General features: G+C 41.3%; 1 protein-coding gene across 1 annotated transcript in view; it reads right to left on the reverse strand.

Moving 5' to 3' along the window:
• PRSS8 (serine protease 8) overlaps nt 1-20258 on the reverse strand; it is a 130237-nt gene that overhangs the window by 61408 nt on the left and 48571 nt on the right. The window contains exon 2 of the mRNA XM_069244213.1: nt 1000-1029. Coding sequence (XP_069100314.1) covers nt 1000-1029 — 30 coding nt within the window. The remainder of the gene's footprint in view (nt 1-999; nt 1030-20258) is intronic.

The raw sequence follows: 20258 nt of genomic DNA on the forward strand, positions 1-20258 counted from the left end.
CACGCTGAAGTGTGCGAATTTTCTGATGATCTGTCCTGTGCAAAACCTGGTGGTTTGCACAGAAGGTGATGTCTCCACTTAGAGAATGCCTCTCTCATGTCGAGCTGGGTGCAAGCACAAAGTCTATGAGGACATCAGGTTGTTAAATGCACATAAAAAGAGCTGAGTGTCCAGGCCGCACATCTGCGTCCGCACTCATTACTAACCATTACCTTTCATTTAATTATTATGTTGAATGGTAAACTCTTAATAAGGGATCTTGATAATCACTGGAGGTCAATATCCAGGTACAGATCAACATGATACTTTTTGTTGCCAAACATCTTTATCCAAAAATAATATTTTTGTATCTTCAATTACAATGTAAATGTTATGTTGTGGTGGCACTACAAGCCTTTAACAAAGTTTTTTTCTTTGGCTGCAAAAAACATTATCCATACTATTCCAGCATTTTAGCTGTTTCTCCCATTGATATCCGCTCGGATATATATTTTGTATAAAAACAGATTTAAATAAGACAGTACAATTTTACTACCCAAGTTTGTACCTATAAATAAAACTAATTTCCAAATCTATGTCAGATGAAATCAAATAAAACATATTTTTGCCCATGCACGTTGAGGATTAGCCCCAAGTAATCAATGTCCTCTGTTATTTCAAATTGGGGTATACGCTTCTGAAGACGTAAGGTGTAGATGGTCCCCCATAACTAATTTATAAAACGTAATAGTAATAATCAGCATGTATGGTATACGTTGCAGATGTGGATGACGAAACTGATTAATATATTGAGCCTATGCTTGAAAAACAGAGCATATTCCTGTCGTAATGGGCTTCAGCGCTGGCTTCAATGTAAATTATGATCTATTGATATCTAGCCAATATTTCTTGTCTTACTCCCCTTTCCTTTTCTTTAAAGATCAAATTAAAAGTTTGTATGATATTCAAAAGTCAAACGGGATCAGAGAAAAACTAGGCAGCTCTTTGGATAGTACTTACTTGCTTCTTCAGGTCGTACATCACAAACACCTGCAAAAACAGAAGAACAAACAGGCCAATTACTTTTTGAGAACAGTAAATACTCATCACAACTAGTGAAATATAAATGTTTTCATGATAACTATATAAACACTAATTAACGTCAACCACTAGATTTCTAGACAGGCCACTGCTTTAGAAGGCTACTGATCTATAGGGACTGCCCTTGAAGGGTAAACAAGGGGGCAGGGGTAATGGACACGAGTCGAGGACCACAGTCAAACCGGGGAACATCTGTCCCTACCAGGGCGTCCACCTGACCGGTTTTCTACCGGCACCACAGGTTTTTGGATGTCTCAAGCAAAATCACCCAAAGCAGGTTTTTCTTTTAGCCCTTATCTGTACATAGTTCAAACTCAAACACTAACCGAAAGAACTTTTAGATGTGTTCAGCAGCTGTGTTAATGATCCATGGCTAATTAACGTAATCCAAGGCAGAAAAGTCATGTTACAAATGTGTTTAAACCCCTTTTCAGTATCACATCCGGTTCTTTGCAGACTCTTAAAACAACAGCAAATTGCTGCTATTTTTTTCTTGGAAAGGTGCAGCCCTAGCCCCGGCTACACTCAGACAGGGATTGAATCGAGGGAACCCACATCATAAACAATATACCCGAAACAGGAAATAGAGGAGTTGTAAGTGCTGCGCCATGAAGGCTCTGACAGGCTACATTGCAAGGAACATGAACCATATCATGGTTCAATGCCCACCCCCCCTCCACCTGAGTCTGTCTGTCATGTGAGCCATCAATAGCAGACCTCAGGGGCGGCCTTAGTTCTCAGGCAGGGCCACCTTTTGGGAGGTGAGACTGGTGTGGTAACTTTGGGGGGGAGGGTGTTTAGCAATAACTTACGATTTAAAAATACCTGCTGCAGAGTTCCTTGTGCCACCAACTTTCAGGCAGTAATAAAAATGTAAAGATAACTCTTATGATTAATGTTCCTGCTAAACAGAGAGATCGGAGTTTTGTCCAGTGGCAATTTTGACTTGCCATAAAGTAGCACAGAGGGTCAATAAACCTGCTGCAAAAAACGTGAACCATATAGATCACAGCTCTGTGTTTTATGTAGATAGATGAGTGGATTGCTGCTTTTGTCACACGGATCCTTTTGTTACCGCAGTTCACCTAATACAATTCTAATGCAGGACAGTGACTGCTGCCATCTGTCATCAAAGAGCTGCATGCAAACTGCATAAAATAGGCTAGGAGATATGTTTTTTCCTCCAGTCTTTCATTATCTCTTCCTTATGTTGCTAAAAAGTGTTCGTTTGGCTAAATAAACATTCTTATTAGTAAAGCTAGCCTTTACCAGTGCTATCAAACAAATGAATTGTATGTGAGCGAGGGGCTATGGAGAGATGAGGGGCACTGTTGCCCGGTGGTAGTGAGGGACTCTGAGGAGGAGGTAGGGGTGTGTGTGGCAAAAATGAAAAATGATGATTGTTGAACTGGGCGTCACGAGACCTAAAGCAGGCCCTGTTCCCAGCCCACAGTCCAGGTCTGCTTTGCAGGGTATCTTCAGCTAGGGGTGCCCAGTGCACACTGGACATTGCGCCGATTAAGGGAAAAAACATGCATTGCCTCAGTGCAGATGCAAACACTAAGGGCCAGATGTAGCAACCGGTTTGCATGTCGCAAACTGCGAAAAACGCAGTTTGCGACATGCAAAACGGCCATCGCGATGCAGACTCACATTTTGCGAGTCGGTACTGACTCGCAAAATGTGATTCCGACTCACAAATAGGAAGGGGTGTTCCCTTCCTATTTGCGACTGCATCGCCATGCTGAGTTGCTTTGTGACCGCGAAAGCGGTCGCAAACCTATTCGCAGTTACCACCCACTTGAAGTGGGTGGTAACTCATTCACAAATGGGACCCCTTCCTCTTTGTGAATGTCGCTGAAAATATTTTTTCAGAGCAGGCAGTGGTTCAATGGACCACTGCGTACTCTGAAAAAATGAAACCAAATGGTTTCATTATTTCTTTGAATTGCAACTCGTTTTCCTTTAAGGAAAACGGGCTGCAATTAAAAAAAAAAAACAGCTTTATTAAAAAAAAGCAGTCACAGACATGGAGGTCTGCTGTCTCCAGCAGGCCACCATCCCTGTGAGTGCAGGGACTCGCTATGGGGTCGCAATTTGCGACCCACCTCATAAATATTCATGAGGTGGATCTTTGCGACCCCATAGCGAGTTGCAGAAGGTGTCTGAGACAACTTTCTGCATGCACTTTTGCGAGTTGCAATTTGCGAGTCGGTATGACTCGCAAATTGCAAGTCGCAAATTTTTTTCTTGCTACATCTGGCCCTAACAGTTTGCGCCTACACTGAAGAGAGTGTTTGAATGAAAGACAGCGCTGCAGTTTGAAATCAATAGTTTTTCACTCCCATCAGACCTGGCCTAATTTTCAATACAGGACAAGAGTCCCCCACAGAAGGTTGCAGTGTGTAACTATATTAACCTGTGGAAGGAGTCTTATACAAGGGGCCACTGGAATTATGCAATTGTGCGGCCAAGGGGATTTTCACATAATTATAGATTTGTTGCAATTCCCACATAATCCATCTTCTGCTGCGTGATCTGCAGATTAAAAAAAAAAAAAAATGTTTCTAGCTCAAATGGTTCTAGAGTTACTAAAAATGCAGCGACACGTGTTGCCTCGCAATGGAAGGCCCTATAACAGAGCTGGACTGGTCAACTTTCTGATGCTTATTGCTACATTTGGGTATTAAACGGGTACTAATGAGGTGCGGCCAATATCCAGACAGTGCTAGCAAGTTAAAATATGATGAAATAATGAAGTGATACTATTACAAAATATGCCGCATTAAGCCCCATAATTGGCCTTTTCTTGCCACATAATTTACTCAACCCTGCCACGTAATTTGACCCTTTCCTGCTGCATAATTCCAGTGCCCCTGCTGATGCCCTCCGCCGAATAAGTCCCCTCGGAGGCTCAAAGACTCTGTGCCACTTCATACGTGGCAATCAATCTGCCTCTAAAAAAGCCTGCATGCCCAGGTGCACAGCTCTGTGTAACAGGGAGCAGAGGCAAAGATGTTTCTTCAGTTGCATACCCCGGCCCCCACCGGAAGTATCGTGCAGGGCAAAAAGTGCATCTATGCCAACCATATTACAAGTGCTCTAAGGGTGCTAAAAGCAGCCACTGATGCCTGTTGCATAGCGAAGACACTTATGTAACAGCTACAGAACATTAAAAAATGTAAAGATTTTTCTACTGGACACCATTACTTAGCTCTGTTGTAGATGCACGTTCTCCCTTCAGTTAGTGAGGGGGATCCGTCGAGATTAACATTGTGTCGTCAGTCTCCCATTTTTATAGATATTTATTTGTTGCTGTCGCCATTTTAGACACATAGGACGTTACTGCGGACGCCTACGTTTTTAGGTGAAAACTGGTCCCTGAGGTATTTCCCTGGTAGACAATGATGTCTAGGATTGAGTGTATATTTGGAAGAGAAATTCTACAATTGTAATTGTCTGCAATGTTCACAATAAATGTATTTCTCCCGGCTTAAGCTTTATTTTCAGCCTCATTCAGATGTTTAACCAATATTACGTTCAAAAACACTACTACATTCGCGCATTGAGCCAGATCGAAAGCAAGAACCACTCTCGGTTCACAAAACGTGACCACTTGGTGGATAGAACCGGAAATTGCACTCAAGTTAAAAAGCGGTAGCGTCAAAGACACATACCTCGTGTTTCAATGCTACTTGGTAAGAGGAAACAAAGGGCTTACTTTACAAAGGCCTTGGAGTGGACTATAAATCGAACATTTTTCGCGCGCGGGCATAAGGTTTCGAGTGAATTTCCGACATTCGTGGAATTCACCGGGGATTTCAGGAGAATTCCCATAAATCTTTTGCGGTTTCACAAGGGCACGCACATGGGCAGCCATTTATGAGTACCCTGAAATGCACAAAGAATTGGAAAGTATTAGCAATTTGATTTGACATCTTTGTAGGTTTTCCATGCGGAAAATTGTCTGGAAAACTTTGTGAAAGCATACACTCTTTTGTAAATGGACCCACTTTTAAAAGCCTGCAAACCTACTACTACATTTAAGGCATTTGCTAAGAAGGGGATTTCACTAGATTTGTGAAATTTCGATGTGAGAAAATCCTATTCACGTGGGTAAACTCACAATCCTGGTACTTTACATTATATGAGATCTTCCCTCGCAAATGATATTCGTCGATACTGTTTTGACTCAGATGCGGAAATAGCCCTGTGAATCTGATCTTAAGTGGCGTTTGCAGGCTTCACAGCACGAGAGAAAAGTTGTGAAAAGAATAACTACCTAAAAGTTTGTATGGAACTTCACTCCACACCTGCCGGTTCTAAGGGCTATAAATACCAGCTATCACTACCACACACATTTAGGGCTCCTGGTTTTATTGTATTTATGTTTTTAACATTTCCGTCTGTATTTATCCTTATTTATATTTTGGCCATCTTATTAGTATTTTTCCATATTTATTTTGTGGTTTGTGAATAAGTGAAATAAAAAAATGGTACATTTTCACATCTATTTAACTGATAAACATGTACTCATACTTTGATGCTTGTGTTTTAGTAAAGTCAGCAGCTAAATATAATAGAAGGCTACACCCAGAGGGAAATATTAGCAATTGATTTACAAATATATGCTAACGTATGCCTGTAGTTAAAGATATAATAAACTGTTCATAACCACCCAGGCCGTCTCTTTACCCATCTCTTGTCTTGGAATTCACAACAGATACTGTGGAAAGTTACACATTAGAAGCGCAATTTTCAGTATTTTTCCACTTTTAAAAACAAATACAGACAAAAACCACATTCCCTTCTTCTGTATTTATCTGTAAAATCAGTAAAAATGTAATGCCGCCTTGTAAATAAAGCCCCTTTACGAGCATCACTTAGCACGAAAGGGGTGTGTAATGGGTGTTGATGTGGGCGTTCCACCGCAACACCCATTGAAATTTTGACGTTGCCCCAGATTTATGATAAATCGTAAACCAGAGGCAGCACCAAAAACTAACACCACCCCAGGGGTGGCGTTAGCATGGTGCAACGAGGAGAAATACTTTAATTTCTCCTTGTTTTTGCTTTTTTTTTTTATGAGTGCTGCATTCTGCAGCACACATAGAAAGAGCAAAACGCTATGAATAATTGTTTATGTGCACAAAGGTGTCCCTTCCTGCACATAAAACAATCATTAAATAATTACGATTTGCTACTTCTATGTGTGCTGCATTCTGCAGCACGCATAGAAAGAGCAAAACACCATTATTGTTTATGTGCAGGAAGGGACACCTTCCTGCACATAAGCAATCATTCCCTGCAACTCAGGCACCCCCGCAATATGGTGCAAGGGTGCCTTCGTTGGCACTAAGCAGCCAAATTTAGCACCAGCACTAGGGAAAAACCCAGGGGTGCACCGTATTGTCTTAAATACAGCACATCCCTGCGTTTCTGAAGTGATGTAGTGCGGCGCTGCCAAATTTGGTGCAGCGCACGCTGCGCCACTTTGTTGTCACGACGTCACTGAGGCTGCAGAGTGGAGTACTCCAGATCGTGAGCTATGAGCACAATTTTACAACTGAAGCAACTATTCAATGGAAAGACCGTGTGATAATACAGTTTATGTGGTCTGGCCGTCAGTGTTTGCAAAATAGCTGCTTGTGTTCTACCTCGTTCGGTGTTTTGTTGAGGCGCTCACTACTGGAACTGCTAGCTGCCTCGGAATACATGCAACATTTGAACTAAGTACTGAACTTGATGTTCCATCCCCATTGGTGGTCGTGGTGAGTCCACGAAGGTCTGACTACCGGGAAACAAGTGTCGGAACAGAGCTGGAGTATCTATACCCCGCTCAGAAATCAACTGCACCCAAGCGTTCTGCGCGGCCGCTCCGCTGCTCAGGCGCCGAGTCACTTCACTGAGCGGAGTGTTTTCCAGCAGTGCCCTTCAGACTGCCACCCTGTGCCAGCGACTCCCCGCAGCCCCCATTGCCCTCGAAATGACCCCTGCCCTTCACTGAGAGGTCGGCTAACACGGTACAAACACCGAACACCCTCCCTAAGAATCTGATTCTGGAAAATTCCGAATGGTGGCAGATCAGAGCGGTAGAGCCGCTTTTAAAAACGTACAAAGACACTGCTTGGCTTCACACGTGGGTGGCCACGAGGAGTTTATTGCGTGAGGGCAGCGCGCGCAGAAGAAAGGTCACCTTGCCAAATCCCCCCCGGTGTTGTACACTGGCATCCAAGGTAATGATCCAGAACTGAGCGGTGTGGAGGAAAGGGAGGCGGCCACGGAGGGCGGGCGTGAAATGTAAAGTTAGCTGACATAAAGTAGGGAGGTTGATTATACTTCTTAGGAGGGCCTGGCCAAGTCTGCCGCCTAATCCCTTTCGAATGCTCGCCCTCAAAATTGGAGACGTTGGTACTAAAGAAAGATGCACTCACTTTTGGTAGCATGCCAGGGGCAAAGCACATCTTTATTATGTGGCGGCACAGTACAAAAATATGCAAAGACAACACGCAGAAACAATGATCAACCTGAAGGCTTTCCATAAAAAAGAAAATTACAAATTTTAAGAATCTAAACCTTGTATTTTAATTAAATTCCAACTGTAACTAATATACATGTACGTGAACACTTAAACTAGATAATATTATGACACTAGTATTATTAATACAAGCAAGACTAAACTAAAGATGAAGTTAAAAAAATTATACGAAAATTCCAATGACAACCTCAAGGACTGGTAGAAGTTAAAGACGTGGTAGATGGGAATCAAAGTCAGGTGCTCGAGAAGAGACCATGATCACTACAAATCTCGGAATGGCTCAGAAGAATAGACGGAGCATGTTCTCCACATGAACATTGCTTTTGACAGAGCCAGGAGGTAGAATGACCAAGCACCATCTGCTCAGGACCAAGATTTGGTGGGCATTTTGCCTTATTTGCTGCTAGGTCCTGTTGGATTTTCTGGCTGTTTCACTCTTTTCCTGTGAATGGCAACCTCACTGCGGGAAGCCAAGTGCCAGTCCCTTAAGATTACCCGATGACTTCAGATCATCAGAGATACCACACTATAATTCAGGGTGCACTTTAGCACACATTTGAGGTTTCCTAGAATGGCAAATCCCAGAATGCACTGTTATTAAATGAAAGCACAGGACCGGAACACTGAGTCACTGATGGAGTCAACTAGGAACCTTATGTTCCATTGGGTTTTGCACTTGTCATTCACCATTTAACTAATTTGTTGCTGGTGGGGGTCGTGGTGGTAGTGAGAGGAGGAAAAGAAGGGAACAGAGCCCAGGATCTTTATAGGGCGTTCATATTTTGGAACCAATCTGCCAGTGCCAACTATGATGGGGTGCAGTAGTCTACTTGCAGGTGCCACAGCCAAGACACTGCAGCTGAGGGGTCATCTTCCACAATCTCACATTGTATCTGACTATAGAGGTCCTGTCCTAGCTGACTTACCTACACTCAAGGCCGCATAGGGGAGAGGCTTCAACATAGGGTTCCCAACCTGTGGTCTGGGGACCCTGGTTGTCTGTGAAGCCTCCTCAGGGGGTCTGTGACTGCTTAGAAAATTAACTAACATTAACAGATTAATAAAATGTACATAAATAAAGTGGCTAATGTACAATTGAAAATTTTAAAACGTACTATAAATGTCAACAAGTTTGAAATTGGAGGCTAAAAATTAAATTAGTATCCTCAGATTAATTCATAGGAGCAGTGCAGATGCATCAAACAGAATATAGTATGGGCGATGTGTTACTTCAATTGAATTTAGAAAAGGTCAATCCTTCCTATTAAAATATATATATATATTTTTCCTACATGAAATAAAATGTGTTATCATTTGTGTATGTGTTTGATGGAATGCTTGTTTCTGTATTTTTTGTGTATTGGTTTGAGGTTCAAAATCATCAACAGTGTTTAGGCCTGGATCCACGGCTTCCAGCAATAACTCAGTCGAGGAACCCCAGATTCCAAAAATTATTCAGTGGGTTCCCTGGTTTCCAGTAATGATAAAGTGGGGGTCCACAGAAGGCAAAAGGATGGGAACCACTGACATAGGGTATGCAAATTGCCTCAGTGAGCAAGGACAGCAGGCAGCCAGGCTCTTGGATCACATCTGCCACATAATCTTCTAAGACAAATGCAGATTTTCCAGAAGGCACCAATGGTGCATCTGTGGGCCGTCAGCTTAGAGACCATCTGGGTAAATTATAACTGTTTCAATGGCAAGATGAACAGCCTCTATCAAACAATTCCTCCTATAAAGACCCTCTACCAGTTCAACAGAGTAACAACTGCCCTAGCCAAAAAGTCCAGCATCGATTAAGTAGACTAAGGTGTTGTATAGCCATTTTAGTGATGCCCGTGGGCACATTATTTTAGTACCTAGGCCTGCCGTGTGTGGCCTTTAGCCCAGTTGCATTTTATTCATTTTATTTTTATTATTTCAGGTTAGGCCACATTTGTGGTTTATTTTTTATCTAGTTGTTCTTTTGCCTAGGACAGCATTGCGTTTTAGCAAGACATTCTTTTCACTTTGTGCTTCCCTCAAGGCTGCAGTGAGATTGGGATGCCGCCACAAGTGGTACAATGTGACTCCAACGTTCACAGAAACACACACAACCTTATGTGGGACATTTTCTTGGAGCATCAGCTGTTTTATTATAAAAACACTTCTCTGTCCCATGCACGTTAGAGGGAGATTCCAGCCAGATGACCAAACCCGAATGCTGATTGACTTTGTTACAGCTGCTTGCTGAGACTACCGGGTCCCTGGCCTACATGGGGATGCGGTGTCTCTATAGACAACAGGTTTCCTTGCTCAGATATGGGGGGGATGATGTTTTCCCAGGGGGGAATCCTGACGGGCGGATTACAGCTTATCATGCTGTGCTCTGACATAGCTTAGGTAGGAACCGCATATATTACGCATAGTGACAGTATGGTGGGACTTTTCCTGTGTTTCACTTTTCTTGTCACCATTTTGCTTCTATTATGTTTCATCATTCTAATTATTGCAGTTCATGCCATTCTATCTACGATGCAGTAGTTTCAATAAATCTTATTTAACCATCAAAGCCTCAAAGCCCAGGGGTGTCCTATAACATTTGTAGTTGAGGCTCATCCAGCCTACAGAACAGAAATATTCTACTCTTGGGTCACCTTTCCAGCAGTTGATGGGAACACTAATACTTTTCATCACCATACACCTGCTCAATACAGAGCTTATGCATATTTCGAGATACCTCTATCTTCCCAAGACCATAATAACCAGCTTGATGGCACCCTACCACACACAAGATGAGCAATGACGGTCCTACCTGGCCTTTATTGGCCACATATGCACCGCATCCTGATGCAGCCACCTTGGCGGTAGCTGAGGTTTGCCGCTTGTATGCGGACTTTACAGCAATATACAGACTGTTGGTACAGTTCCTAATGCAAACATTAAATACTAACTGAGTACGAGTTGCCCCAGCGCAACCACATTTCATTCTTCCATGGAACTATCTGTGGCTTTTATTAACTGTACTTGCCTTCCTTCTTTGGATTGGATTTGTCATTGTCTTTTTCCTAATAATACATGGTCATTACCTTCCTGAGCGCTTTACAGTTGAACTGGTGGATGAGGTCCTAAAAACCACATTTCTCCTCCCATAAGGTCCGCAGAGACTTGTCCCTAGTAACCATTTCAGCTATACCAATTCCTGATGGGATTGTTTGGGATAAAGTACTCTATGATATATATGGTCTGATGGAGGTTATTCAGATTCCATATGTATTTAAACTTTCCATGAATGATGTAATAACACCTGGAGTTGTTTCCGATGATTGGGATGTAAAAACAGTTGATTCTCTGCTATATGAATTAGACTATTTTACTGTCTTTGAAAGTGAAGATGTTTATAAATCCAAAGAAAATTATGGAGACATGTTCTGTTATGATTATTATGGACATCATTACATTCACAGACCAGATACCCCAAAAACTACTTTTAATTACACACAATGAGAACATTGCCCAACTCCGCCACGGGGAGTTCGAAAACATATTCCGAAAAGTTTGCATATTTTTCTGGGCACAATGTTAAAAATATTGAGTCATATTATTTTAAATTGCCAATGATGGAAATGCAACATATCTTATTAACTGATACCAAATTGATTTATTCTGATTCCTTTGTTTCCTGGTTGTCTATAGAAGGCTATGAATATTGGCTGAAGTCAATTGATTTGAAAAGTGTACGGGAAACTAAAAATTGGCAAATAAGGGAAAAGGAAGCTTTATTAGAGCATACCTGATACCTGTTCAAATTATATTTTTAAATTAAAGTGTACAATAGACAAGCTGTTTAGGCATGGCAAAAATTAAAGACTTGAATGCGTCCAGTATCCCTGCTTCTGCTAAATTTTACAAGGGGGAGAAACACTTCAATCCAACTGAAGATCAGCTTGATGAGTGGGTCCAAAATTGAACATTTAACACATCACTTTCATGTCCTGGAGGGTGGTTATTGTGGCCAATAGACAGAAAGGTTGTCATGAACGTTTTGTACACTCCACCAGGGGTTTTAGAACAAATAAGCCAGACCCTCACTGTGCACCATCAGAACATTCAGGTATAGTAACAACATACACTGTAGGGAAATTCTGCCATCAATGGTTATACAATTCCTCACTAGATGCTGCTAAACACCTCAGTCTCCTCAGTCTAACAACACAGATTTGCAGGATTTCCTGTTAGGTCCCAGACAACAACAGAAAAAGTGCTTTGTATATGCAGTCTACAATTACATTTGGAAACATTCCCAACAAGAAGCTGCTGCCGGGTTAAGGTAAATAGATGAGGAAAATTTACAGAAAGTATTACAAGTTGTAGATAATGGGATTAACATCTTGTCCAACCGCATATACACTTTAAACAGCATTGTTTCTTGTGTAACAGACATTGTGCAAAGCAACAAGTCATTCTTACAACATGGACAGAGTCAGCTAAGGTCCATTATGCAGTTGGGGTGGACACTACAAACACTGAAATCAGGTCACGCTCCCTGGCAACATGTTAGCACGAAGGACATTTTTTCTGCATTTAATTTGACATGACAGCTACAAATAATGGCTAAGAAGGAAGCAACTTATGTTATGCTAAACATTGACAGTTGCCTTTTACTGTGGCTGGAATACCATTTGCTGAATGGTTAATACACTGGGTTGGTAATCTGCCTATTTCAACACTGCAATTCACATCCTGCTTGAAGCACATTCCAGTAGGTAGATATGAAAGGCTAGGAGACAGTTACATCCATGAGGTGTGGGAGCTTCCCTTGTCACACTAATGTTTCAATGGCATGAAATAGGTCTTTCTTAGTGGCAGCTGTCTTTGCAAGGACGTGTAACACTGGCAGCAAACGTAGCTTGCTATCTGAAGGGAGTTCCAGTCCCCTTGATTAGACCTGCATTCCAGATGCTCTCCAATTGAAGCTATGTGCTTCTTAACAGTGGGAGCTGTTGTGAAATGTGAGCCTGAGTTGCTTACTTCGTTTTGGTCTCCCAAATTGTCACCTGTTGCAGAAATGTTCTTTTTCCTCCTACACAACGGATAAAAGTAGCAGATATTTGGCCTCACCTTGCTACTTCAAATGTGCATTTTGACAAGATGAGCAGACTAAAGGCTTTACCTATGCCAAGGTCAACTGCAGAAATACAGTCCCTTTTAAATACAAACTTTCCAAGACACTTTGGTGTACTCGTGGGGCTAATATTTAACGCATTAAGTACTACTGGGATTACATATTTCTTTAAGACTGTTGGTTCTGGTTTCGTTCACACCTTCTCTATGTTTGGCTTAATACCTTCAGCCATACACTCAATATTTTTGAGTATTTTCGGGGGATTTCAAATTACTTTTGCTATAATAGGTGGCATCTTGCTGATGCTATTTTTTTATTCGCAATGGCTGTTCCTTCACAACAAGGAGGACTGAAACGCTTCCACCAGCGCAACTGTGTTGTGAAGACATGATGCATTATTCCGGAGCACCACTCCTGGAACAACTGGAGTGCAACTGGTCTCTGTCATTTACACTGGTTTTAGATTGTGTGCAGCCTGTGTTTCGTTGCTGTGTTTGTTTTGTTGCCTCTGGTGTCTTTACGATTCTGCACTGAAAGTTTGTTTTTCTACGTGGCACTTACTTTCATTGGACGCCGATCTGTTGATGTTCTCACTAAGGGCTCGTTACTAGACATACCTGTTGAGGGTGCGTTTGCTATGGGAAGCAGTCTGCGCTGCCCTTCGAGAATCATGCAGCTCTTGACTCAACATTGGGCACAACAGGGTGTGCTGCTGCCTCTGCTGGAGTTCAGGCTTTGAAACATGAGTGCTCTTTGGTGTTCATTGTAAATGATTTGGCCACATTACCACCTGCCGATGTGGAACATTTCCTTTCTTCATATGTCCCAACTGTAATTGGAGATTTTTAAAATGACACTGACTTTTAAATTTGGTTTTATTGGCATCACTGCTGACATTTTAAATTGCCCCTTCTAATATTTCAAATGCTTATATGTGTTTTAGCTTGTTGTTATTGACATTTATGTATACATATTTTAGAGAATAGCTTTTTAATTGCTTTTATATTTTTAATATTAGGCTTCTTAACCACTTCTGAACCGGCATGGGGAGGGTGTTGTATAGCACAATTCAGGTGATGCTGCCACCCAAACCGAGCAGCCTCATTAGGATAATGAGAGCCCACGCGACAAGGAACATGACTCCTTACTCATTGAACTCGCCTTCAAAGTGGGTACTCTTGGGTGATACAAAGAGCTGTGAAGAAAAATGTGGGGGCTCAACATGGAAGAAGAAGACAAATGTCCAGCCCTATCTTCTATACCTGGGGTCACAATCACCTCAGTGCAAGGTGAAACTCCTATACCTCACCCCTCTCCATTTACACTTCTTAGCCTTTGAGTCAAGCCAACTGTCTTCTGCATTTGCTCTTCAACTTCTGCCAGCCAGTAATTAGCATTTGGATATGTGTGAAAAGGGTACAAAGTGCTTTCCAAGAGCAAACACTAGGCTGACCTGAACGGGCAGGGATGACTCCTCTGACCCTGACAGACTATGCATGGTGAGACTGTGAGCATCCTTTTTGACATTACAGTTTGAAATCCTGCGTAAGTATCAAATCCTGCTTGACAAGTCTGCTTTGTTTACATTTTACACTGGGGGTGCTCTTAAAAGGAAGGGAAAAGGATGCCAAAGTAATGCTTATGTTTCCACTGTCTGGTTGCTAAAGGACCTGCTTTTCCCCACCAAACGTCTGTCTCTATGTGTTTACATATAAAACTGAGGCACACTTGAAACAAAGGGAAACAGGATTCCAAGACAACTTTTGCATATCTGCAAATCTACTGTCTGGTTGCTGAAAAACCCTGCTTTATTCTAAAAGACGTCTGTCTTTTGGTTTATATGGGGTTCAGTGACTGCCTCAAATTAGATTTTTGTTTTAGATGTGGGAGGGCACTAGGATTACAGTAGTCCACTCCACACAAAATCCCCAGCCTTCAAAACTAAAGTTAGTGTGCCCGAATACATCTGCCATCTTGACAATGTTCTAAGTGAGTAGGGTTGGCCTGCTTATTTTTTACCCCATTGGGAGGGGCTTGCCCAGGAGTCATTCCCATCCTGTAGCTCATGCCATAAATGTACTAATGGCATCTACTTCAGAACACTTCAAGACCTGAAGAAGACCAGAAAGCTACTGGGCCTGCTGTCTGTGCCCTGAGAAGAGCTGTGAAGGCTTCGACCTGCTCTCGCTTGTACTTAGAGCAAAGAAGTGGACTCCAAGGGTCATAAGGTTGCCCTCCTGTTAAAAGAACCAGGGACACAACAAGGTATAAGAGGCCTTTTCATGCACTTGATCTGCTGTTTGGCCTCTGCCTGACAGCCTGTGTGTCTCAAAATGCCTTCTGAAGGCCCTGGGTGGCTTTAGAAGTATACATGTGTGATAGGTAGAGACTTAAAAGGACTAAAGTCGGAAGGTAAAATCTTTGACCAGGATGAACCTGGTTGGTGTATCTGACCTGTGCTCCTTTGTGGTCATCATCAAATTGTGTGCAGGTCTTGGCCTACCACAACCATTGACTATCACTGGCACTCTATGTTTCTTGGTGTTATTCCTACTAAAAATCATATCTCCAGGTCTTTTTATTGGCTTTTTGTCACTTTGGTGATTTTTCGTTTATTCAATTTTTAATTATTTTCTTCATTTGGTTTGGAACTTTTATTGTTTTGCATTTCAACTTTATTACTGTTTTTGGCTTAGGAAACAATGCAGCTGTTTGTCTGTAGTTAGGTCTGATATTATCCATGCAAAAAGATTTACATCCAAATTAGTAACAAATGATTACATTGCAGGGCAGATGAGATCTGGTGTATTGGTTCACAATCTTATACATTTTGAGTTACGCACTTGCCACCTCAGAAAGGGCCAATCAACAGCAATTGGACTGAAACTATTCCTTCCAGAGACTGGGCTAGGGGAGAAATGTGTAGGGGTGCACCAGTGTGTGCTCATTGGGAATCACCAAATTACGGACCAAGCCCTCTTCTTCATGAGCTTTCTACCCTCGATAAAGTGGATTGACTGTCTCTGGGGGTTAACACAGAGGTTAAACTTAGCATTCCTAGCCCTATACAGATACATTTTAACACTGAAGATAAGCCTGTGGTGGGATCTGATCTTGATACACCCACCATTGACTTCCTAGGTATTATCAATGATGAGTTAACAGTAGTCCAAAGGGATTTATTACCCCCTGAGGATCATAATGGGTGGGAGAATGGCACAAATTATCCATTTGTACCACAATAGGCAGTCCTTTGCATTGCCTCCTCCGCCCCGCCCCCCAGGTTGGGAGAGTTGACATAACCGTTACTATGTCAGGTCACCTCTAATCTGGGAAGTAATTTGGGTGGAGGAGCAAATGTTGCTCCTAGAGGCCATCTTACATTGATGTCATGGAACTTTGCTGGAATTAGACTTTAATTAATTGATGCTGAATGGCTGTCTTATATAGAGAAATGTGATATATGTATGTTTCAAGACACCTGGGCCATAGAGAAAATATATATCAATGGTTTTCCCTCTTATAGTATAGTGGCTAAGTCACCGGAGAGGTTTGGGAGGGCCAGCAGGCTTGTTGATCTTATTGAAGAATGATCTACCTAGCCTTCGCACGTTTATGTGGATAGACTCTCCTGATAGTTTGGGCCTTATTATAGCTTTTCCCTCTGGTGCACGAATCACCTTCATCGATATATATGTACAACAGGGAGCAGTGAGTAAAGATGCTCCGATGATTCCCTGCTAATATCCAAAACTCCAATGGGGCTCCAGTCCCTCATTGATAAATTCACAAATGTATGTAAATTCAGAGGCCTAGAGCTGTAAATATATGATCTTTGGTCAGAGGGCAACTAGGATAAGGCCAATTTGAGTGGGTAATGAAACATTGGTGACGGTTAAATCTTTTAACTACTTAAGGGTTAAACTAACTAGTGATCTTAAATTGTTGCTCCAGTTTACGAAGTCCTCGATAATTGTTGAGCATAGATCTAATGCCATAATAGGGGTCTGTAAGATTACTAGCTGCCGATCTGTTTCTCCAGCTCTAGCAGTCTACCAAGCCAAGGCACATGGAGCAGTCCTATTTGGTGCAGAGATTTTGGGCCACAGCAACGTGGGCTGTCTAGTTGCTGCAGAAAATAAGTTTGAAGGAAGCTGCTAATGTTACTTGCAAGCACTCCTTTGACCCCACTTTATTTGGATCTTGGTTTATGTAGAATTGTGGATCCGGTGGCTCTAAAGCCCTTGGCCTATTGGGTTTGTCTGTGGTCTACCAACAAATTGAACAATTACAGGGATTCTCTAAGGGATTTGGCAATTTCAGCAAATGTTAACCTTATTCCCTGGGCGAAGTCAGTACGTGATTGGTTTAATAGACTGATTTTAGGGAGATTCTGGAATGAGCCAGAATGTTTATGCAAAGTCAATATTCATGTACTTAACAACTGCTACTGGGATTATATGAATGAGCAGCGTGTTTTGACAGACGACCATGGTGCTTTGACGAGCAGGTTCTTGGAGATTATGTTTTTTTCCGAGTTTTGAACCATTTCTTGATAAGATCACTCCCGCTCTTGCTAAAAGTTTGTATCCGATTTAGGATTGGCACACTTCATCTGCAGTCCCTCACCAGCAAATGGTATAGGGGCATAAGCTCAAGCTTATGCCCTGTATGTGGCTTAGCGAATGAAAATGAAGCCCATGTTCTATTTTCCTGCCCTGAGTATAGTGATCTGCACAGGAAATGGATCCACCCAATCTGCTTGCACCTTGGGATAACACATTATCTACAAGCTTTAAGGATTTTAAAATATGACGTAACAGAATTAATAGTTTTTTCAGTGAGCAGATTTTTTACTGACAATTTGGTATAGTTCCACAAGTTTTTAACCATAATAGACTATTATTAACTTGTAAATTTTATTGTACTCATCCATTTCGGTTGACATTGTTGTAAAACTTGATGTACTTTTATGTGGCTTTCTAGTAATTAGAAACAATGAGTCCCATTGAGGGTCAGGGATTTCGGGGTGTTCTAAGACTTCATAGAATTAAGAATGTGTACTAGTGGAATCACTCATTTTTTAAGGGAAATTGATTTCTACATATGGTTTCTGAGTTTATATCATCAAAGTCTGTTTTAATAGATTGGATGATTTCCTTTTTATCTGCATTTTAAATGTAATGCTTTTTATTTGCACTTTGATGGTTGTTGAAGAAAGAAAAAAGTATTTATACTACTACTACTACTACTGTTTTTGTACTTTATATATAATTTAAACCTGTCTACTCAGTACCATACCTGCAAGGGGGTTGAGCTTTGGTTAAGTTAGTGACTTTGAGGGTTCACTCTGATAAGAGTGGTGATTATTCCTTGAGGTGAGTAGTTACCCACCCAAATAATAATCCTGTTTCGTATAAACATCTTTGAGAGATTAGCCTTTGGCTAAGTCCTGTTTGAATCTGCATCTCCTTTTATCAAAGACTTTTTATGAGCTTTTGTTTTGAACTATTCATGACAAAAACATCGGCCATTCCCAAGTGATAATTTGCATACCCTTTTTTCCTGTTTTTGCCCTGATTCTGGAGTAAAAATATTTGATGCCGATTGGCAAGGGACTGCATGCTGTTGTAGAGCATCACAGGGAGTGTCTCCTTTACTCCGCAACAGTGTCTTTTCGAATCTGTCTCCATGCCTGATTAGCATTGACAGGATCAGTTTGGGACAGATGATAGGATGGGGATCAAAATAAAATTGCCCCACATTAGCAAAACAGATAGCAAAAAAGTGGCCCACATTTGTAAATCAAGCCAATTTTGAACTTCTACAGAAAAGCTGTTTGAGTATTTTGCAAGGCATGGGGGACTGCGTGCATTTGCTGCAGGCAATGCTTGTGGTAATAACAAGGAAATCAACAGTAAAAACAGGCCCACCTGACCATAAAACAGGCACACAAGCTACCAAAAAAAGTCCCACACACTGATCTATCAGACCAGCCCATTGGGCTCTGCCTGATTGCTGTATAGGCTAGTCTGACTGAGAACATGTAATTTCTATATTTCATGCAGTTCTTAATTTTTTTGTGCCAGCCAAGTTTTACTTACTCCTGTTCAGTAGTCTATTTCTGAGGACCGCTTATCTGTTCACATACATATAAATTGTTAACTGTTCCTGACACTCCGGAACAGTCATATAGAGTTATTCTTTTCTGTCTTGTAATAGCTCAAGGTTCAAGGCTCGTTCTTCTGTAAAAGAGGACAGCTGAGGCCTGCAGGAAATTCTGCTGAGATGTGTGTTTTTATCCTGGAAAGTCTCTGGTGAGTCCTTCTCCAAATGTGTGTTTGAAACTAATGACAGAAAGGCAAGAAGTCTAAAACTGAAGAAGTCCCAAATTGGTATATCTGTCAGGAACATGTACTGTATAGCCACATCCATTCAAGGATGGGAGCACCAACTGTGATATTTTTGTGTTTCCTGACTCATGTGTTTCAATGATGACCAATGGTGTCTTGAACATATATATTGTGTGAATGTTTTATTTAGCAGAGTTGCTGGTCTGAAGTGTACCAGGCTCTCTCTAGCTCTGCAACTGAATAAACAAGAATCTTTATCACATCTGCATTCGGTCCTATTTGTGAGCAGTGGCATAATTTACTCTCTATCACAACCCTAAACGTTAACTGTCTTTGGAGCGTCATCACTCTTAAAAGGGGATCAAGTAAGTCACACGGACGACTACCGAACAGAAGAAAATGTGTCTGAGATTGATGTGCTTTTTTGAGAGAATTACTCTGATGGAAAACTTTTCAATAAAAATTGTAATATCAGCTACTTATAAGTGCACACTACATCAAACTCCTCTCTAGGCACTACTTTCATCTAAATCAGAGTTATGTCATTAATTGAACCGGGACAGATGAAAGGCTGAGAGCCTTATTTACTGAATGGTGGATGACATACTCCATCGCAAATGTGACGAGTGTCCCATCCACCATATTAAAAGTGCATTGTAGCCTCGGGCAATTGTAATAGGGTAGAGGGATTGTCTGTCATGTTTTGATGGTATATTCCATCAGCCAAAGTCTAAATAAGGCCCTAAATTTGCTATTTCACAATTAAAACATGTTTACTGCAAAGGGTTGGTTGGATCATCTGAGATATTACTCATATTTTAAGTGGCACCACCTTAACCAATGAGCTTTCGCTGCTTTGTTAAGTTGCTTTATATAGGAGGTCCTCAATGTATTACTAGTAATAGCTAAGACAAGACATATAATATAAAAATGCATCTTATCATGTCAACATAAGAAAACATTGATGATTTATAAGATATAGCAAGACACAACAAGAAAAACACGATCCAAACAATTCTTAAAATTACAATAGAGACATCCATTACAATACTTGAAGGCTGTAATACAGTGATAAAGAAGTTAATAAGATAATAATACTACATTAACTTATTTGATTTATATTATGTTCATTGTTAACTGTATAGTTCACACAAGCACACACATTTCTTGCAACTTTCAGGGA

This window comes from Pleurodeles waltl, chromosome 7 (genome assembly GCF_031143425.1).
Source record: "Pleurodeles waltl isolate 20211129_DDA chromosome 7, aPleWal1.hap1.20221129, whole genome shotgun sequence".
Lineage (NCBI taxonomy): Eukaryota > Metazoa > Chordata > Amphibia > Caudata > Salamandridae > Pleurodeles > Pleurodeles waltl.